This window comes from Papilio machaon, chromosome 7, assembly GCF_912999745.1.
Source record: "Papilio machaon chromosome 7, ilPapMach1.1, whole genome shotgun sequence".
In the NCBI taxonomy this organism is placed as follows: domain Eukaryota; kingdom Metazoa; phylum Arthropoda; class Insecta; order Lepidoptera; family Papilionidae; genus Papilio; species Papilio machaon.
Window position 1 is genome coordinate 5,167,685 of NC_059992.1, and position 24,111 is coordinate 5,191,795.

The 24,111-nt window shown below is 33.7% G+C and overlaps 1 protein-coding gene across 1 annotated transcript in view; it reads left to right on the top strand.

The window, feature by feature from the left end:
- The first annotated feature begins 755 nt into the window (after positions 1-755).
- LOC106714972 overlaps positions 756-24,111 on the top strand; it is an 83,269-nt gene continuing 59,913 nt past the window's right edge. The window contains exons 1-2 of the mRNA XM_014508132.2: positions 756-1,191; positions 21,582-24,016. Of these exons, the coding sequence (XP_014363618.2) occupies positions 1,183-1,191; positions 21,582-24,016 (2,444 nt within the window). The 5' untranslated portion in view covers positions 756-1,182. The remainder of the gene's footprint in view (positions 1,192-21,581; positions 24,017-24,111) is intronic.

Genomic DNA, 24,111 nt, shown 5'->3' on the forward strand with positions numbered 1-24,111 from the left:
AATTTAAAGTGCTGCTTTAAATATAACATGAGATACTTAGATTTCAGCTTAAGTCGATCTTTGTAAACACACAGTAGTGTATTAAGGTTACTTAAACTGGAGTATAAAACCACAATAACCACCTTCATTTCAATTACACAAATATCGTGTAAAGATAATAAAATACAGATTATTAACTTCGATATAATGATGGTGTTTACGAAATTTATAACTGTCTAACTGAGCTAGTCCCAAAGATTTCAGTAAACTGCAGAAATGGGAGCAACTACTTGAATTTTTATCCTTTAGTTTGAGTATCTGGCCGGCCGATGAACTGATTGGCTGGCTTGCCGAAAAGAGCTATTTCATAGATTGGAAAAAGCTTGTCTGATAATATACTTGAAAGAGTTTAGTTTGACCAGCACAGAATAGGCGTTTTTTTTTTTAAGTACAATATGAAAACATAATGCGATATACAACAACGGGATTAAACAACCCCCAAATCAATTTTCTTAACTCAGGCAACCAATTGAATTTTGATTGCCTAGGTTTCTTTTTAAAACTTAAATAAGTCCATTTTGATTTGAACCTGATACCGATCAATGGATGTGTCTTGCGGCTATTGGGGCCAACACATATTTTCCTCTAAAACAATCATAACGCTAGACCAAAGAAATATCGCAATGCATGTCTACTAAAATATAGATAAATAAATTAGTTCACCGGCGCGATATGACGTTGTACGCAATACCGGTGATGCTCCATTTCGTAATCCTTCGTAACGTAGACACGCGCTGGTCCGTATATGCATTCAGTTGCAAGTGATACTGCAATGTAATTACCAGTCTAAGATTTCAATTAGCGGCGTCCGCTGACGACCTCGTATGGATACAGAGCGGCATAGGGCCAGGCCAGGGGCTGGACCACTCATCACATCGCATTTACACATGCGCTTCAGTCAACAACAGTTTGCGCGCGCACGCGTGCCCAACTCCGTTTTTACCTTATCCGCCGGCACCGAACCTATCCAGTATTGATCGGGCCTTCGCCGCGATACGGCGTCTCGAAAATGTTATACGAATATTCGCGCGGGTCAAACGGTGTTCGATAGGATTTTTGTTGTCTCATACCGGCCTTCTTCGATATGGAAGAGTTGGAGAAAGGCGTTTATGTGTTGTAGAGGACGAAGTGAATATAACGATTATGTCGAAGGTGAGTGACATGGTTAAAGCAATAGTTACAAAACAGCGATGCAGGTAGTTCTAAATCATTGCCAAGGACGTATTCATTGAATATTTTGTATGTAATTTGTTAATTGGTATCTTAATTGTTTTGGCTTAGACTTTATCGAATAAGATAATACAATTTTATATTAGTTATGTATATTTGTTAACATTTTTTGATGTGAGAAAAGAGGGAATAATGATAATTATTCTGATGAGATATATTTTCAGAAATCTTGAACAATGTAAGAACAAAGGCAGTCATTATAATTAAAATCACTAACATGTTGCCTTCTTGCATTTTTCTCATTTTTTAATATTCACAACAGAACAAAGGCTGTAACTGCTGTAAAACGTATCGTTGTACATTTTTATTTAACCACCGTATTAATAATTAATTTATAAATCAATGAATGAACTAATATACTTCTTTCTTATAAAAATACAAGTTGTCTTCGTTGTTCATGTATGCATATTAAACCTTTAGTTGTGATTATTTAGTGGCAAAATTAGGTAGGTCGATTATGTTTAACCTAAAATTTTAGCTTTGTAACTGTGACATACACATAATTTTTGTAGGTACAATATGTCATAACGAAATGTAGAAAAGCAACAGAACATAGATCGATGAAATGGATTGTTAGTGCCTACTTTACACAGGCTTATAGATGTAGGCTACATCGCTATTGGTGTAGATATGTAGGTAAGGTTCCCTGAATGTTTTACTTCGTAAGGAGTTCGACTGTTATCACTCACGACTCTGATAGGTTTTACACTCAATTATCAGAGCCTTTCGTTGTTCAGTTTATTTTTTGTTGCGAATAAAAAATTACCTCACGATTCCTTCTTTTAATCGGTGCGTCTTTTGGTCCTTATAAAGCTTGCCTCCTGTCTTAGCCATTGAGGGTAGGCAGCGAATTATTTGTCACATATTTTACATCTGCAAACAAGCTCAAGCCAGCTCTGTTGGAGGTAATATTTTCTTTTTTACTAGATTAGGTCATAACTAAGTCATAAATCATTTTAGTTAGTTGTAGTGATGCAACGGATGTCTGTTTCCGTTTCCGCAAGTGCGGAAGTTCCGCGTGCTTTTCAACATCCGTTTCTGCTTCTGTTTCCGCAACTTTTATAACGGAGATAAAACGGAACTTTACGACGGCTGAGAGATCCAAATGCGCGGCGAGAGACGCGCAGTCCGTGCGCGGCCTTTCGGCACTTGTCGCATTTGTTTGTTTACGTACTATTTTGTGAATTTAAGCGCGTAATATTTTCTGCTGCTGTTTGAAACAATCAGTTTCTCTTGCTGGAGTAAACTGTCTAGTTGTTGTCCATATAAAATTTGACAACTGGCAAAATGTGACTATTTCATACTTACGAGTTATTAAATGTACTTTTGAATAAGTGATAACCATGTAATATATCATCATCATTATATAGTTAGAAATATATTTGTCGTTTGTCAACACGAGTGGTTTGGCGAACTTTAATTTGTAAATAGTGTAATTTTGTTTCCTGAAAATAAATTAAAAAAAACGCGTATTTTAACTTATTGCAGCGCAGTAAAAATACATACATTGAAGGCTAAACGACACCGAAATCCAATGCCTTAATAAATTAAAAACGAATACAAACTGTTTTTACCGAAAAAAATATTTTTGTAAATATGTTTTTTATTATTATTTACACTTCTGTTTCCGCATCCGTTTCCGTTTCCGTTTCTGCTAAAATTTATTTTTGACATCTGTTTTCGTTTCTGGTTCCGGTATGACACTTCCGTTGCATCACTAGTTAGTTGGTTACATGGTTTTTCGACGGTATATTTATGATCAGCATTAGTACGTCATTGTCTTATCAAGAACATAACAAATAATTTACAAGTTTAACACTTTATTTTTGTTCGGCCACCATTGTGATTCTATTAAACTCTATGCTAATTCCTCCTTCATTTACTTTGCCATTTTCACAGATTTGTGAGTAATTAGGAGTTATTTTTTTCTTTTATACGTCCCGTAAAAATTACCATCTGGTGCATAAACACCAGTAGTAAGTTATATGAAAAATATTACACCACTTTTACAATTTCACAAAAGGCGACTGATAGGAAAGGGGAGAGGCAATAGCGAATATATAATGGCAATCTGACGATCCTCTGATGTCATCAACCCGCACTGGTCGATCGCATTGAATATATTAACAAAAGATCAAAAGCTTACGTCAGCTACTTATATTCTCCTTTTTCTATTAAAAATGTATGAAACAAACATGTCTCGTCTCAATTTACTAATTACAATTTTTTTATGAATTCATTTAATTTAAAATATCCCACAATTGGAGGCCGAATCTGCATTAGCTCCCAGTCTAAATCTGGGTCCAGGTAGTGCAATACTTCGGAATGTGGAAACTTGAATCGTCGGAGGCCAAGGCCCACTTTGGGTTAATGCGCCACTCTAGCTATTACCCGACTGACTTAGAGGGTAATGTTTTTCTAGCGTATGTAGTATTTTGAAATTGACTGAACCGGTTTTGTTATGTGAGGTTTCTCTGATCTTTGGTTTCTGAGACCAAATTCCCTGTATAAAACGTATCTCTGTTTTGTCAAAGATATTGGAAGCGATGATGATATGTTTTATAAAGGAATTTTGGTGTCACAAACCAACAATGAGCGGCAGTCAGTCGGGTTTTTTGGTTTTTCAAATTATATAAATATAAAAGTTGATGTGTGTGATTTCATCAAGTTTATCACAAGCTATTAGCCGTGACGTTTCATTATTATTCATTATTGACATAAATGAAGTTGGTACATTTAGTTGTACGCTCCAACGATTATTTGTTCCGCAGTGTGCGCCCAGCCTAGGTATCAATTGTTTAGTGTCCAACTGTTATGATATCACTTTACTATATTCTTTGGTTACGCGTCTATTTATTGCGAAGTAAAGTTTCGTAATACCTATAGGGTTATTTGAATAACTTAATAGTATTACTATACTCTACATTAAATGTTCTGTCTTTTAAAATTATACGTAATGTAATCATGAAGTTGTCCTCTCCAAAAGCTCATTAAATGTTATCAAAATGTTGTTTACCATAAAACTGCTTAAATCGATAGGTGTTTTAGTTTTTTGCTATTCGTTTGGATTCCGTCCAAAGAACTACTGCTGACTTTTTTTTTTAAATCAAATGCTCATTTAGTTGACGGGTTACGCTACGTTATATGATAAAATTGGACCAATAGCGATCAATAACTTTGTCTATATTTTTTATAACACATACTATGCATAAACACCATAATACAATTGAAATCGTAACATTAAAAGTGAGCGTTCGTCGTGAGTTACGAAGAACTTTATTGAACGTAACGAGTACATGCGTATTAACCTTGTGATTAAGTCGTGTTTGTCTGTACATTTGATATTTCCATTGAGATAATATGTAGTTAAGACAAAAACTATATATATCTTAATAGAAATAAATGTAAATTAAGTCTATTACTTTTGTTACTAAGACTCAAAGCCTTTTCGAAGGAGTACAAAATAAAGGAATGAAAGGTATTGGAAGTTTTTTTTTGTTAGCTCTTCCTTGCAGGGCATAATGTATTCGCAAACTTTAGTTCAAGGGCAGCGTAGACGGACTGTCTCAAGGTGAAATTAAAAGCGTATTCATAATATTTTACTGCATAGTGCTACGCCAAATTTATTACAAATTTTAAAATTTTATACGAAATAATGTTTAAAATTTAAAATCGAATCTAATAACAATTATAAATAGCTTCTGATTAGAAATTAAAATAAGTAGTTTATATGTATTACTGTTGCAGTTGCTGTTTAAATATTATTTAAATAAAGATTTGTTTTACTGTCTTCTGATCTTTTAAATTTTTGGTCTTTATAATATTGCTCGTATACATTAACAACAGTATACGTAAAATTCTATGTTTTATGGATTTAATCTATTGTATATTAATACATATGTATATATGAACTGACATGCATACTGATTGATGATAATTGGTATTAGATTTGTCAAATGTTAGAATCAAGATACTTTTAGTCAGCAAATCGAATATACACTTCGAGGAATAACACAATTCGGTGCAACGACCTGAGCACGATTCTTTTTATTTCTTCTTCACTTCATTTACTGTTACCGTACAAATTTGCAAAGAGTTTTGAACCTTATTCACGCGCAAATTATCGTTAGCCCATTTATAGGCGTTCACAATATTAACACGGAGGACTACGTCATGCCTTAATCCGTACTGCCAACAAGCAAAAAAAGAAGATAGGTAGGTTTAAATGGCAGTATGAGCTAATCATACGGTGAGTCTCCACTGTCGAAAGACTTTTACAAAACAGAGAGAACGATATGTTTTATACAAATTTTTTTTAAGCAGTCGAAACTCACGGTTACCTAGAAAACTAAATTTTGTGGATTAAGCCTTGGATAAAGTTAGACCAAGCGTTATAATTATCAGCTAATGTTCTAATCTAAATAAATATTGATAGCAATATTTCTTTCTTAGAAAGTAACGTTCTTAATAATAGCTAAATTGAAAATAAATAACTTAAAGTAAGAGCTAATTTTATTTATTAACCGGATTAATAATTAATTATACGCTATTTATTCAACAGTTACACAAAGAGAGGGCGTTGATCTGTCGATTTTCTTCATCGCATGTTAAACGCGAAATCTCTGTTAAACTTTTATTAACTCAAAACCTATTTATGATACACTAAAGCTTTTACTTTTTAAAACATGAAATGGATTAGATCCAGTTACAATTTTCAATTAATAAAAAAAGATGTTTTACATTGTAATATATGAAGAATGAACGATAGCCGCTAGATGAATTACTAAAACCTTATTAATCCTTTGCATAAAAATATATAACAGTCAGTCATAAAAACTATTAAATTATAATTTTTATGTTATTTATTATTTTATTACATTATAGGCTTCTATATCTGTTTGTCATTTTTGGTATTTGATCATGTAAGAAAAGATAGATAAATAACTTAATTGAAACAAAGTTGTTTGATAGCTTTATGACGAAATATTATATTAACAACAGTATTGTACTAGTCTAGACTTGAAAATGCACGAGATAATTTTCCGCAGTTGTACTTGTAACCATAAATGAAAGTTATGTGAATATAATACCTCAATCAGTTGTCGAGATCGAGTCGTAATACATTGACGACAATGCTCATAAATACTTCTTCACGGTTGTAATTTGAAGGTCATATTGCTTGAGGTGTATTGCCGTGGGTAATAGTTACAGTAGGTAATCGAGACCACGTTAACGTAGGCGTTTGGCTATTGAATGACATGTCCTTTGGGACATCCTTGCCTATATTAAAAACAATTTAGTTCAGGCAAATGGAAGCTAACGGATGCTTACATCAGGAGATTAGGCCTTACGTCCTTAATTCTTATTTGGCCATATGAAGAATGTTTTCTTTACAAGTATGAGTGCAACAGTTTCAGTGCACCTTTCCAAAAAATATGGCAAAAATATTAGTCGACGACCGATGTATACGAGTAATCTAACTCATCCCGTATGATAACAATTTTCGTATTGCAAGATCGATGGTAAGGACAATATTGTATGGTCAAATATTTATATAACTACACGACTAGCGATTATCATGTTCTCGTTGATATTCTTAGCTGGTCTTTTGTGATTACTTACACTGATGTAATCACTTTCGTTTCTAACTCGGCTCGGGTCGTGAACTGTGGTCGTCTCGGAAGCCGTTGGTATGTTGGTAAATAGGAAGTTCCTGTTCTTTAAGATTATCTACAAACAATGATCTAACTCGGTACACTATCGGATTGTTCATTCGTGTGATTGTGGCTCTTCCTCTCATGTAGAACGTCAGTGATTTTTAGTAAATATGATTTTATAAATATCATGAGAGCTACCAGAGAATACGAACTACTATTATTTTCTGTATTTATTACTATGGTTGGAAGGATTTACAGAATTATCTACATATTGATGGATTGTCTTAGATTATAAAAAAGATTCTTTGGGAATTGTGACCAAACATAGCCTAAACATTGTATTGGAGCCGATCATTACACAGATAGCGAAGTAGGCCGGTGCGGTGTCAATGCTCGTTATACCGTATTAGTATAAATGTCTAAAACAATTAGTGTTGCTATGTCACTGTACTATGAGTTGAACTATTATGTCTTTGTTGTTATTATGTCTTCTAACTGTGGAAGATATTTTAAATTTATCATTTGATTCGTTATCTCTTCTTATTCATTTATTATCTTATTATTTATATAATACATTTTATAAAAAAAAATTAACAAAATATATTATATAAAAAATAGTATACCACCGTCTGCGGTGATGAGGTGAGGAGGTTCCTGTCTCTGTAGCCCTCACCACTGGTTGTTTGAGTGATTCGTTATTATTATTAATCTTAGTATATTTGAAGCGTATTTAAAAACGATCTTTTTTTTGTTGTTTTGTATCTTTTTTAGGTATTTTAAATTAGAAACTAGGGAAAGTTTCCTAACGTTGCTCGATCCCACTTTCCAACCGATAGTGTCTGCGCATTGTGTATTCAAGGCGACTGACACATCAGTGACACTGGTGAAATCAGATACGAACATCTATCATTACACTTTATTAGGTGTATCTATAACGTACGACAATACTTTTAAACGAGATCGATTAGTCTTAATGATGTCAAATGTGGGTTGGTTTAAAGTTTAAAACTACAGGCTACATTATTTTTTTATGCAGGTATACTTATCATCTTTTAAGAAGCAGTCATTTGGAGAATATCGAACTTCGAACGTCAACGAACATTACCGAACGAACATTCGTTGAACAGCAACAGCGTGCATATTGAATCTCGTTACTTTTATAAAGTTATCTTGAACTTAATCGTTTATCGCGTCAATTAACTGAAGGTTCCGGTTAGTTAAATTATATTCGAAAAGTAAAGAAATGATATATAACATATTCAATTCAGTGCTTAAACTTTAGTTGACCCCAATCCGTGGCTTTGTTTAAACGATATCTCGACCTCCGAAGCAAGTTTGTTCCGGTACTTTTCGGCTTATTGCAGAGAAATATTGACATGGGCCATATTCAAGGCATTGCGAGTATCGTTAACGCATAAATGTTGTTAGCAAAATACTTATTGATCATTAATTTTTACCTAAATAAATAACGACGTACGATGTAAGCTCATACTTTTAACTAGCAGCCGCCCGTGACTTCGTTAGAATTAAAAAAGTAGCCTGTAACATGCCCGCGTGCTTTAGTCCGTAGACAGACATGCAGACAGCCATAAAACTGTTTGATAATTGGTTTTTCGTTAATGGATTCGAAATATAATTTTTTCCTCAATATTACATACATACATTCCATTTTTTATTATGAATAGATTAAGGAGATTATATTTTAGAATACTTTTACGTATTTGTTTTTATATGGTGTAATATCTAGACATAATTGGGTATATATCTATAGTGGAGTAGATTTGCAGATTGTATGAAGAAGTTTTAGAATTATATCAAGGTTTTTCTGAGATTTTTGACTGTTCATAATTAAATTAGCAGGTTCTTCATAAGTGATTCTAATAAACCGAGTTATGCCAAAGATTCATTGTTTGAACACTGGGTATTATTATATTATTGGAAAGATTCCATTATACTCGTATCGTCAGATGTAATTCTACGAAACCAAAACAACTATTATCTGCAACTGTTTGACGAGACGAGCTCGACAGACATTTGACGCATTTTAGTTGAGTTTGAACCGTTACTTAATAAAGTTTAAAGAGAGCGAATGTTATTGGGAATACAATCTTAAAATTAAACCAAAATTGGCTGTAATAAGTCGATAATTTTAAATAAAAATATGATTGATAAATCTGCTGACGACAATATTACTTCAGAAAAAATATAAGCGTAATGAATGTACTTCGATGCTTAAGTTAGGTGGGTGTCTAGTTACAAGTAATGGCAGAAATAGTAATTACATCTTAAGAATGTAAGGAATGCCTGCATTCGTAACGATTGACTTGCCGCTATCTACGACCATGTAGGGGTCACGTGGAATAAGTTAAAGATAAGGGTAAACAATTCAAAACATTCCATTTATTCTGTACAGAGTTAATTGAAGCCAGCAAAGATATAGTGTTAATTATATTCACATCACATTTGTTTGTCCTTGTCCGATGCATGTTGTAAATAAAAGATATACTAACAATTGTCACGCTTGCCGACTGAATAATTGTCTATTTGCTATTTTACTGTACCATTATAAACCAGGTGCGGGCTGCATGCATAGAATCTATAAATTACGTTATTAATGCGCAATGAATAGACGATAAACTACATAGAATCTGATTACAATAGGTTGTTTATAAGATGTGAAAGATTCAGTTTAATGATGTTGATCAATGGAGATAGCCCTAGATGTCTAACATCGCTATTTGTGGTCTAAATGTAAGAGGATGTTAGCTTGCAAGAACTAAATAAACGGGACACAGATACATAAAGCTCTCAATGTGTTGACTAAAAAGGATTATAGCTCTAGGTGCGCGATTAAATTTAATTCAATTTATCAGAGCTATTACTATTATTACTACTATTGTAATCTTACTTCTTACTTATCTTACTAATATTAATATTATAAATGCCAATGTTTAGATGGATGGATGTATTTTTGTTAAAAGGTATCTCCAGAACGGCTTAATGGAACATAGTCTGGAAGAACATACAGGCTACTAATTAAGTTTCTTTTTAATTCCGCGCGTACGGAGTCCCGGGTGACAGCTAGTATATATACCTCTAAAAAGTATATGTATAAAACGCAAACGTTCTTTCGCTTTTATGGTTCTATGATGAGATGAGATATATGTATGTATGTGTCGTTACATTATGAGCGAGTGCTGTGAACTGCGTCACAACCTAATTTATGTAAATAATACGTTTTCAAATTTAGGTAACTGTTGAACGTTTTTTTTTTAATTTAATTTATACTTAAAAGATACAACTTCGCTGAAATGACGAAACACTTTACTTGCAATAACAAACAATTTATGTGTAAGAAAGTGTCACTGACCTAATTTTTTACACGCATCATGTCCACGATAAGATCACATAAAAATATAAAAATAAACTTTAAATATCACAGAAATATTTTCACACACGTTACAAGGTCCAACCCAAACGTACTTAAAGGTATTGACAGTTTTCCTCTTTCCTGTTTTCATATTGTTTCAACAGAAAAATGCAAAAAACGAGGAAAGTACCCAAAAATATGGAATGACTTACCGTGGGTTTATAAGATCGAAATCTTCGTTTAAAACATTTTGTTATCTCTGTTTTGTCAAAGATAATGACAGGGATGACGATATGTTTTATACAGAGATTTCGGTCACAGAAACCCGCTGTTATTGTACTCGTATTAAAACAGCAATTTATTTTTAATTTGAGTTCTTGTAACGACATAATGTAAAATTATTTCATTATGCTATGTTTATACTCAAATAAATGTTCCTGTTAAACTTTACGTAACCTGAAGGACGGGCGGACAACGGTGAACACGTACGCCTGTTGTCGGAACAATCATCAACATCGCATCCACTTATCTAATTGCTAATCTATTTTTTGAAACATTCTTGCAAATTGGGCAGTGCAACAAAAAGCACCGTCAAAAAACGTCGAATTGGGAAACTCTTAATTTTTTTGAAGTCGTATAAAATCCCAGTACTTTAAGAAGCAAAATAATTAGAATTTTTTTTAACAACATAAAAATATGATATTTGCTTGAGAACCCCGATGAAGATCGTTACATTGTTTTACGTCTTTTTACGTAACGATCCTTTGACTAACATGGCTAAAGAACCCAAGAGATGATCTCGACTTAAGTTGTTATTCAACACTTTAAGCCCACTTAGAACAGCTCTCCTTTTACGTGATCTCGTATAACACGCGGTTTCACAATTAAAAGCAAAAAAAATTAGCAAATCTGTATTCACGCCAAAACATTTGGTAAAAGTTTCGCTATCCGCGGCACATTTACGGTACGTGATACCTGGAGATTTGACTTTATCGAGTTACATAGTGATGGATATTAATGAATTTTTAATCAAAAAGATCAAAAGGATTGAGATAGTTTATGCATACCTTCATTGAGTATTCAACACCGTTATAGTTTTGTTTTAGAATTCCAATGCACATGAGACAAGGGGATCTAATTTCCGCACCGCGTGTGGTCAACACCGCTGTTAATATACGGTTGCGTGTTGGCAACAAAAGCAATCATTTTATTAGTAGAAATACAAAATGACTTAATTAAAAAATTACGTTAATTAGTCATCGTATATTGCAAAAATCTTACTAATATTTAGATGGATTAATGGATGGCTGTTTGTTAGAAGGTATCACCGGAACGGCTCAACAGATCTTGATGAAATTTGGCACAGATGTAGAACATAGTCTGGAAGAACACATAAACTACTTATTATGTTTTTTTTTTAAATTCCGCAAGGACAAAAGCTAGAATTTTATAAAAATTAACAAATTGAAAATCTCCTAATTTGGTGACCACATGATTTTGCTTATTCCATGTTTTTGTGTTTACAGGTTACTTGATGGCTTAATTATTATTAATATAAATAATGTAAAAGCCGTTAAATGTCAACTGTATGTAGCACTGAATTATGCAACAGTACTTGCCTTACGATCTGTATGTTCATTAAATACAACCTTAAATAAATTGAATCTCGATACGTGCATTTCAACAGCAATACATTATCTCTTCGAGTTAAAAGGGTCAACAGTTTGGTTAAGCAAATTGGCATATATTACCCTACTATATAGAGTTCAATTAAATAAAATAAATAAAATAGCCTTTATTGCTTTACAGTTTGTTTACAGTTAATATTAAATGCCTATTTACTAAAAAAAACTAAATTGATTTACTTATTTCTAACTTGTATTTGAAATGTTATAATTATCGGCAACTGGTAGTTTGTTTTGTAAAGCTTGTCTGTCGACAGATAGAGTTCAATTATAATTGTGCAATGAAGTAAGCGTTGTTAATTTAGCATTTATTGAGCTTTAGAAATAAATAAACGAATGTTCACTGTCTTTTGTCTGCACATTACTTTTTCAGCGTGAATTTATTTCGCTTATATCTTATATACGGTAAAAACATAGGGCCTAACCGTAAAAAAAACAGTGTTTATATTACATCTTAGTGAAATTAAAAAAATATGGTTATTGAAATATGATTACGCGGCCTTTCAAATGGGTTAATAATAAACAAATAAATAAGAAAGTACTTAAAACAGAAGCAGTTTTGGTGATGCATATTTAAAGGTAAAACACACCTTTTTATAACCACGTTGACATTCTATCATTCACCGACAGTCAAAAGGGTTTAAATATATCTTTATTAAATTGTATTTTTTGAAGTACATTATTTTAGTGTTGCCTATAATTTAATGTATAATTTAATTCAAATGTTTTTATTCTTTATGTTATACAATTTACATTTAACATAACATTTGTACATATTTGCTTGTACTCTTAAAGAACAATTTTAATGTTAGTTGGTATGAGAAATTTTATACGAGACAATGTAATACAGCTTTCACACGATCTTAAATTCTAAATTCTAGCAGGTCTAGTAACGGAAAGATAACTTTTTACATTCATCTGCAAATTGCGGATTCTCACGAATACAATTTCGTTATAGCTGTTATTTTAGTTCGTAGTCTTTTAATACACATCATAGATAGGCATAATAGTACTCATTATTCATTGTTGGATCATTTGTAAACAGTACTGGAATGAAGGTATACAGATCTGTACTTAACTGTAACTTGTACTTACTGATTGACTTAATTACGAGTAACGGTTTTAGATCTACTTACGCCCTTGTTGAGATTACGGCACCCTTTTTTAGAGGTTAACAGTGTTATGTGTGTAATTTGCAGACCTGTGGCGCCCTTTTCTGTCCAGCGCCCTGAGCGATTGACTAACCGCGCCCAACACTAACGCAGGTCATGCTTTGTTGTTCATTTATCACCTGTCTTTTCCACTGTAACGTAATTATTTACTAGAAGAAGCGAAAAAGGTGATAGAAACAGTGTGAGCTTTGTCCTCCGTTCTCGGTTATGTGCATTTTTTTTTATCCTACTGTCTATCTAAATTTGCAAGTAACTAGCAACTAACTAAGACAAGGCCAAGCTGGCCTCCAAAAAGGCGGCGAGGCAGTATTTCCAGCCGGGCCACCGCCTACAACTGTACAAGGCGCAAGTTCGGCCCCACATGGAATACTGCTCGCATCTCTGGGCGGGAGCACCCCAATACCAGCTTCTTCCATTTGACCGCATACAACAGAGAGCGACTCGAATCGTCAACGACCGAGCTCTTACCGATCGGCTTGATACTCTGGCCTTGCGGAGGGACGTCAGTTCCCTCTGCATCTTTTATCGTTTGTACCACGGGCAGTGTTCTGAAGAACTGTTTGGAACGATTCCTGCCGCCGAGTTTCGTCATCGGACGACCCGACAGACCGCCAGGTACCATCCATACCATCTGGATGGCTGGCATTCCACAACAGTGCGGTTCTCGCGAAATTTCTTGCCGCGCACGGCCGCGTTGTGGAATGGTCTATCCTCGGCGGTATTTCCAAACCAGTACGACTTAGGGTCCTTCAAGAAGCGAGCGTATCACCATCTCAAAGGCCGGCAACGCATTTACGATTCCTCTGGTATTGCAGATGTCCATGGGCGTCGATGAACACCTTGGTGTTCCCGCTGCTCGTTTGCCCCCTTTTCTTATAAAAAAAAAACTTTCATTTAATCAAAACTAATTAAGTTTAAACTAAAGAAATATGATAGCTATTGAATCAACACTTCATTATAATTCGTAATGAAGTGAACGTTGTTAATACGAGTACCAAAATGATACAATGAAACAGTCATAAATTAAAAAAAAAAACATTGAATTTTGGACTTAGCAACTACGTACATAAAGTTGTATTTGTGCTTTGTGTTTCTGTGTTGTATTTCGTGAGAGTTTTTATCTAGTTAGCGTAGATTGGACATGATTGAATTAAATACACAAACATCTTCCGTATGCGTTACATCATCTCGCACGATGCTATTGCCATGTAAATGTACCCCATAGCGACCTTGTTGAACATTATAACGTGCCGACTACGTGTATTGATGGTATATTTTTATACGTGGTACGTTAAGATGTTAGCGTAATACTAATATAGGTCAATTTAGATACAAAACTAACTGGTTTCTGAAGAAAATTTCTCAGTTTTTGGCTGTGGAAAGACACGGTTAGAAAGAATTAAAATGTCGTTAACACTGTTCTTAATAACAACAGCATACGGGTCTAATTTATTTTAGTTTAGCTATTACATCTTTTATCGTGGATTTCTTAGACCAAAATCTCCGTTTAAAACATATTGTTATCTCTGTTTTGTCAAAGATAATGACAGGGATGACGATATATTTTATACAGAGATTTTGGTCTCAGAATCCAATGTTTTAAGATTAATTACCGTCCGTATGTACCAAAGTTTATAAGGATTTAGGTAGTATGTTCTTAGAAGCGAATTTGCAATTGAATTGTCTTAAATGGTAACCTTTTAATTCGTAGCAACTCGGTTACCGATAACGGCTCCCCAATCTAAATTAACCAGGTACGTGCATTACTTTAGTTTTAGTTAGACGGTTTGCTTTTAAATTGGCTTCCGCAGTTTTTTATGCAGCGTCGGAAGTTATATTTGGTTATCGCACTTCCTTGTTTTTGTACGATCGAAATGATTGTTAAATTGAAGAGGATTTTATAATAATAGTGTAGTACTGGTTTTATTAAACGTGCTTTCCATATATTATTATTTTTATATCATTTATATATTTAATATTTTTATTACATTTAAATACTTATTGTTTTGGAAGTATTACTTCATTGATGCGGATTTGTTATATCAATGTTCCTTATTTATTAATTAAATATGTTTTTTTCAATTTACGATGCTTGTCAACATCATTACATTATGTGAATATTTAAGTAGTTAGGTAACCTATGCTTTTTTATACGTGTGACCGTTGATCAGGTTAAAGGTATAGTAACTTTTTATGTCACAACAAAATTAACTATTAAGCAACTATTGCATAGTTCAGAGATCCACTTACGGCATACGTATTAGAAGCAAACTATGTATTCTATACTAGTAATTGATATTCATTGTCTCTAGTTACAAGCTATCAAGATCTTTTATGGTGTAAATAACAATGGCCTTTCGAGCACTTGATAACGCGCGGTAGCTACATACATCGTTTATTGCCTTGAATATCGTACATAGGTTTTGTTACAGTTTTTAACACATATTGGTTTTATTAAATATTTTGTTATATTACATTTAAGAAACCCTTTTAATGTTATAAGATTCGACATCTTCGGAAAGCCCAACGCTAATTGCAACTCTAATTAACCCTTTTTTTTTTTTTTTTTTTTTAAAGTCAGGGAATGCGTTTACGCACGCCTACGCCGGGCTGTGCAATGGCGTAGGGAGTGTGGGACTCGCCGGTCACAGAAGGTGACCGGAATACCCACTAAAACCTGACTGCCCTCTAACGCATTATGGCGGGCGCCACGGGAACGCTTTAGCTTTCTTCCGTGGCCCCGCCTAACTCTAATTAACCCTGTACCCTCCATTATTATAGCGTATTTTTGTTCATCCTGCTGTCTTAAATTATGATCGATGTTCATCTATCGATCGATCGATAGATGAACGTAATCATTTCAAAATAACTTCACACTAGGTATAGTTATTATATATGTTACGAGTGATATGATTTAAACATATTCGTTTCAGTTTGTACGAATTCATGTAAAACATAAAATTTGAGTAATTGACCGATATTTTTTTGAATATCAATGTACATCAGTTAGCCTTCATACTTCAGGCTACAATCAAATAACAAATTACATAGTTTGTTAAATTTGTTACAACCAATAAATAAAGCTAACTAACACTTAGCTTGTGAATATATTTCTAAATCAACCGATTATTTAGTGTTTTTGCGGTCGATAACTTTAACGAAAAACAAAACTATATCGATGTAACTAATACGAGACAAGGTTTTTGTTTCAGGTTATTTCTTTTCTCTATACTTAAATACAACAAAAGATTTACCTCTAAGTATCATTGGGTTTAGAAGAAACCAGATTCAGGTTCCGATTTCATTAAATGGTTTTTTTGAGAGCACATAAGCAAGCCATTAAATGTTCTACGCAGTCGTGTTTCAGGTTTAAGGTCTTTTAGTATCTAGATTAGTGTGGGCGTCCATGTTTCTGTTTAATAATGTAAATTTGAAATATGAGTACGGGAATTACTAACGTTCATAGTGTTTGAAACATATTTATTTTCAACACTCGTCGAATAAGTTGCATAAAAGTATAAAATCAGAAACAAAATCTTCAAAAAATCATGTAACCGGTTGTCGTGTGTGTCCATGAATTTCGTCATACCTCAGCCTCTAAAGAGCAAGGTATATTATCGTTAAATGAAATTCCTATTGCCGTGGCGCCTGTTCGTGGCACGGATCCAGTTTGGCAATGTTCAGGCGAGACGTCGCGACAAAGACTGGTTATTTCGCTTATTTTTTCAACAACTAGGTATTCAATATTAATTTTTATAGCCAATTTTAATCTTTAAATTAACATTATTTTAAGCAACCGCTGTCGTGGAAAACTTTTGCTCATTTGCAAATACGTAGTTTTATTTTTATATATATGATTATAAGATAGAAATATCAGAAGAGTTTAGTGCCTTACCTTGATGTAAATGTTTTTAAAAAATGTTAAAAAATATCAATATATTGTAAATTTATCCTGGAGTGGAATTAAGCTAATCCTGATCGGAATAACTTCAGGTCTCAGGAATCAATTAAGTGTTCAAGTACCCATGTAGATATTGTCAGTGTGTGCTTACCTATCTTTTCATAATTATGGTATTGCTTATGTAATTTTTGTTGTGATGTACCCAAAGTTAACCTTGACTGCATCATTACCCATCTTTTTACCATATTTTAAAGTATCAGCCCATAAAACTGTATTTAATTGAACCAAGTCCAAAACTTTAAACCAAAAATCGATAATATTATGCCTTAATAGGTAAATACAGTCATTATTGATTTCAATCCATATAGGGTCTTTTATAAGTCGCTTTTTTAAGATATACAATTATGTCCTAAGTAATCATGACTGAAGTACTTACACGGTCCGCACGTACAACATTTTCCTTATTGCTAACATAAAAATGCGTACAAGTTAAATAGGTGTGTATATGTATATACTTTGTTCAAAATTAATTGTTAATCTATATGTTCTTTTTAGAGCGCCGGTGGCTCAGGGGTTAAGCACTTGACTTTTATTCTGCAGGTCCTGGGTTCGAATCCTGCCATGTACCAATGTGTTTTACGTTTCTCGATTTACATATGTACATTTATCAACCAACCACAACAACAACCTGCACATATCTGAGAAAAAATTCAAAGATATGTGTGAAGTCAACCAACCCACACTGGGCTAGCGTGGTTAACTATGACCCAGTCACCCCTAACTTGGGGTAGGTTCCGAGCCCCTCAGTGGGGACGTATAGTGAGCTGATGGTGATGTTCTTTTTAATCGAACCAACATATTATTCGGTAATTCACACTATAAACTGCGCTAATGGCGTTACTTGCACTACTTTTACTGTATTGATTCAACATAACTCGTTTACTACGCGTTGTAATCTATATAAAATCACTTTTTATAATTTACATGAGCGCGAATATTTGCGACAAGCTCCTTCGTATCATCATCGCCGTTTATGTCAAAATTAGTATGAGATTTTTGGTGTACTTGACGCCCGATATTTTAATACAAACTGGACAAAAAAAATACGCGGCAATATAAATTTCATCGATGATGATACTATGGCTCTTGTCACAAATTCGTGCTAGGCCTAAAGAACTTAGTTGCGTGAATCTAATCTTTAGGGCGCTGCCGCAAGCGCGAGTTGCGGTAGATAAGACTGTTGCAAAATTATGTTTACACACAGATCTATCATAAAGTTTGACGGTGTATCGTAGCGTGTACATGACCCACATTTAAGGACATTGTATAGAAAATTTACGTTCATTTCCACTGTCGATACACATGTTCGAAAACAAATTGTCATCTCTTACATTCTCTTTGAAAAAGCAGAGTTAACAATGTGTTTTTGTACAAATATTTTGGCAGTGAAAACGAACGGTTAGAGGTTTTGGTACAAATCTGATGGTTTTACAGCTTAAATCGGTCATTTTGATAGACACTTTTATAACGCGTATTTTATATACAAGAAATAAAAGTAATATAAAAAAAAAATTAAACGTAAACACTTTTACGTTTAAGTTTACGTTACTACGCAATTTTAACTTAATTGACCTCTTTATGCAATTAAAGATAACATTGTACCGTAAATAAAATTAAGACTTAAGGATATTTGTAAATCAAGGTAAAACGTAATGTTATGTGTTAAATAATTCTATTGATCGTTCATAAACACTTGACCGGGCCGGACCATATTCTAGATGTTCCAAGTTCGATCCCCGCTGTATACCAAAATGTTTTTCGATTTTCGAATTTCATACTTGCTTACGGTGAAGGAAAAAATCGCCGATATTTGCAATCTGTATGTACCTATACATATGACAGAAAAATTCAAAGACATGTGTGAAGACAACCAATCCGCATTAGGCCATAGTCAACCACGCTGGCCTTTCTTATTAACAAAGATGAAGGGTGACTACCCTTAACTTGGATAGGCTCCAAGCCCCTCAAAGGGGATGAATCCACTATTCATTCTGATGATGATGATACTAAACTCTCCTCTGATATGTAGGTAATACGTAATGCTTTTAATTTTTATCCTAAAATAAATTAATATACGGGCTAGAGTAAGGCAGAGCAGGATGTAAAAAGTATGCTTTAGAAGAAACCGTTTCAAGCGAAGCTCCTTTTATGCTCTTCAGGTAACTATGATTAACGAGTATGGGTAGTGACAAAAAACACCTACAACCTATAAAGAGTACTAAGATTAAAAAAGTATGGTGATACATGATGCCCAAATTAATGATAAAGAATTTAGTTTCCGGATAATTAGGCGCCATTATGTTATCACGGCAAGAACATATTCGTTACCGATAAGGAGTGCTAAAACATATATACAGTCACGCTTGTACGTTTCTACAATGAAAACATCCTTTATCAAACTTTACACAATGTTCTTTTGATTTGTTAATTCAAAGATTTAGTTATTTATTTACTTTTTTGATGAAAAAAAAGTCTCTTGGAGTAAAATCTTTTATACAATAACAATTACCTATATTATGCCATCATCACATTCATTAGTTCGTCTTATTATTTAAGACAATACTAAAATGATTAAATTTGCATTTATATTAACACTAGATTTTGCTCTCGATTACATCATTAGTAGATTGTGTTCTTTCGGGCTATGTTTCATCTATGTTAAATTTCAGTGAGATCCGTTAAGTCTTTCTGTACCTTCTACCCCTATTAAGTTTTTTTAACTGCGCGCGGCCGGAATTATGCAATTTTTTAAATTCAGTAACCAATTGCAGAATAAAAATAATTAAATCGGTGTTTGCTCAATGCAATCTGTGACATTTACATGTAGATAATACGTGTATTATCAATATTTTTTACACGAAAACTTGACGTTATCTTTGCACGGACACCTAAAGGGTTTTTGTAACCTTATTAAATCAATACAAATTAAAAGATTGAGTGAAAAGGTCGCAATATTATATGTGCGTGAACAGAAAACAGTGGACACCGATCATATTTATATTTTTCACCACCTTTATTATGCCCTAAAATATTACATCGTGAAAAAGCTAAGAGATTAACTTGCTAGTTCACAATTTTATCATATGCTAATTTGCGAATAGAGATCGAGGGGGCTATTTCCTCTGATTTTTGCAAAAAAAATACTTCAATCAACTTTTAGATTGCAATACATACCTAGAAGGCATTTCTATCTATCTATTATATCTATATATTCCTCTTTCTACGGCCAATCGCTCATGTATGTCTACATCATGTCATACTGTATTAGACAGTCTATCTACTTTATGTTGTAAATCACGGACAATTTTTTATAACTTACGTATACCATAAAGTGCTGAATTAAATATGAAATATCGTGTTCAAGTGAACTAGTACTACGAACTAGTTGGTTCGCTTTTTAGTTGGGAAAATGATTCATTGGAGTGGGCAATTGTTTCAATAGTTACATTCGTGACTTTGCGCTCTGATACTTATCTCTGACACGTACGTGGAAATCGTACGCTCCCAATACATTTGTTTGTATCCTTTCCAGTTTATGGGAAAGAAACGCTAGGAAATTTATAGAGTGATCGCTTTCACCACAACATTATACAGAAATCAAGTAGTACTGCGTTCTTTTATATAGAATCAAATTAATGTAACTTAGTGTTGGTTCGATATTTAATACGAACATACGTAATATTTTGGCTACCTCTTTCTGTTCCTGTCGATTGATAAGTCTGTTGAATTTATTTTGTCTGGAATAAGTAATGTTAGTGAAGGTTAAAGGGTACATTTATAACAGACTTTCCGATTATAATCAAGTATATAAGGGGCACCTCGCGTGACGGCGCTCTGAACCGTGATGCAAACACTGGCAGGATACTTTTCGATGCACGTTCAAGTCAATATAAAACTACATTTATACTTAGATGTTAAAATAAACTTGATGGAAACACAAAATAGAGTTGTATCTATTGTATTTTTTGTACTTTTGAAGTATCTTACTAATGTTATAAATGCGAAAGTTTGTATGAATGAATGGATGTTTATTAGAAGGTATCTCTAGAACAACTCAACGGATTTCGATGAAATTTGGCATGGATGTAGAAACATAGTCTGCTACAATTTTTTTTAATTCCGCACGGACGGAGTCCCGGGCGACAGCTAGTATTTTTATAATTACCACAATATATTGCATTATAGTTCAATATTTTTTTATTCCTAAAAGTAATGCTTGCCTTTGAAAAGTTTGACATATCTTGTCACTTGTCAATGTAAAATAGAGAATTCTGATTTCGTCAAATTTGTTCTAACTTGTACAATTGTGTTAAGTGTGATTTAACGAATTATAGAGATGGTCCAATTAACTGATGACTGTGATGTAGTATAAAAGGTTATCAGAGTGATTCGTATAATGTCATGCCGCTTGGCTTCTGTTACAACAGCATAAAAATAGAAATTTATTGTTATTTTTTATTGTTTCAGATCCCCGTCGATAGAAGTGTCAAATCAAGATCATTAAATATTAACGGAGTATGCTTCAAAGATTACTCTTTGATTGGAAGCCTACGCTCTGGCGACATAAAACCTAAAGATATTCCTAAAAGGATACAAACAGTGAATGCACCACACAACAATGACATAAACGACAAAATATTTCATACAACTTATCAAAGTTTCATACCTAAAATGAGTCTTAACATAGAAAAAGTTGTAGAGAAAAATCCTAGAATTTTAGATTTGCGAGAAAAATTAAACGAGATTACAAAGAAACAAGATCTTAAAGATGCAAAGACGAAAAGTTATTTAAATGATATAACACAGCAGTTTGTCGAAGATACTAATGAATCAGGTCCGTACAGTCTCTTATTTGACCTTCAAACAGACCCTTCCACATCATGTGTTAAAGTTAATGAGGGGGAATCGTGGAAAAGATCTCAAAATGATGTTTCTACTGATAATGCGCCACAAATCATAAATAAAATAACTACTTCTACTAATAAAAGTCTTGAAAGGTTACCTAATGTTCTTAACTTCGATGACAAACGCATGAAAGAGTTTGAATATTCATGTGAGAAAGAAGTTCCAATTCCAATAAAAACAACATTTAATACACATTCAAGATCCGATCTATGTTTACAACTTAAATCACATGTTCATCCACGAACTTACGAAACGAATCTCAGTCCGAACGAAAACTCCATGAGTAGAAACAACGAAGAAAATTCTTTGGATGACAGCTTAGGCATTTTAACCCCTGATCAAATGGATGACATTTGTTATTTAGAGAATGCGTTTTCGCCTACGGTCGAGGGACTACCGATATTTTGTGATAGCGGTGATTATAAGGCTTCACCTGATAATGGTGACACGCCTTCAACGGATAAGACTGAAAGCAATTCAGCTGCATCGACAATACAAAATGAAACTTTTGAGACCGTAAATGTTAAAAAAGGAAATACGTTTTCAAGTTCCATGGCACCTATTATTTCTCTCAAAGCATTACAAATTCAGAATAAAAATGAATTAAGTAATGACATTAATCAGACATCAGTCCTTAATTTGTATGATAAAACGTTTTGCAGTTTATTAGATACCAAAAAAGAAACTAAAAACTGTTCGGAGGCGGAGGACAATATTGAATTGTACAAGTCTGAAGAATTAACACAAAATTTGGTAGACGAGGAATTTATGCCATCGATTCATGGTAGTATTTTAGAACCTGCGAGTTCTATTGCAGATACAACTATCAATTTAGAAATTCCTTTAGATTGCAAAGCAGATAATCGTAATGCTTCTAATCGTATAGAGCAAACGCCATCCCCGGAAGATTTACCACTTGATAGTTCTGAAATAAATGGCGAAATCAGCACGTATTCTCAATTCTCAGCGTCTACGTTGCATGATTCACAGACTTTTTCAGACAGCAAAAATGATTATACAAAATCAATGGAGACTTCAAAGGTGTCAAATAGTTTTATAACGAGTATCACTAGCATAACTAGCTTAGACGGTTATCAAGGGGACGGGGAAATGTCAAGACCAGTTAGTCGAAGTGCAGATCACCCTATGGAACCTCGGGAAGATGTCATCGATATGGATTGGCAAAATGTTCCTGTGACAAGAAGGATAGATCCCATGACTGACTCCGATTTCTTTACTGAAAGTGATGCCGATGGATTAGACGAACACATGCAAAAAGGTGATCGACGAGCTCAAGTTATAGACGGAGCTCTATATGGCGGCAAAAATGGTAACACTAATGCTCCTTTGATTGTCACGAGAAGTGAAGACTCATGCATGGAGTCAAGTGGCGTATATACAGATTTTGAAAACCATCGTGCATCTCCAGTATTTTTACATGTAATAAAAGATATGTCTCCAGATTCAACACCGTCAACTCGATCAGAGTGTAGTCAGAAGGATTCTAGCTCTAATAAACTAAATGCGTATTTTACACCATTAGAAGATACCTTGGAAGAGCAAAACTCTGATGTATCACACGTGATCGATGACGACATAACGCCCAAGAATACTAGCAAAAGAAACTCTATAAATAGTGAAAAAGATGTTCGGACTATCGATAAAAATAAAGAAGAAAAACGAAGCTTTACCTTAAAGAAGTACAAAATGCCCAAACGTGACGTCCCTAGTAAATTAAAAACTATGTTGGCAAGTAGAAAAACTGATGCAGATGCTAGCATACAAAACAGTCCAAAAGCGACTAAAAAGAGCGAGAGGCGAGAAAGTTTTTTAAAAAAGTCTTCAATGGAAATGAAGAACGACTACAAAATGAAATCTTTCAAGGATATTAAATCGAAAGTTGATTGCACGTTTTCGTTACAACGGTCGCAGACTGCGTGCAGTGTTACAAGAATGTTAAGCGCTAAATCTACTAATATGAACACGAAACCAAAAAGGTAATCAGCGTCTAAATTTATTTATATTGTTTTGGACTTACGCTATATTTTGAATTCTATTTATTCATGATAAAAAAACATAACGGTACTGAATA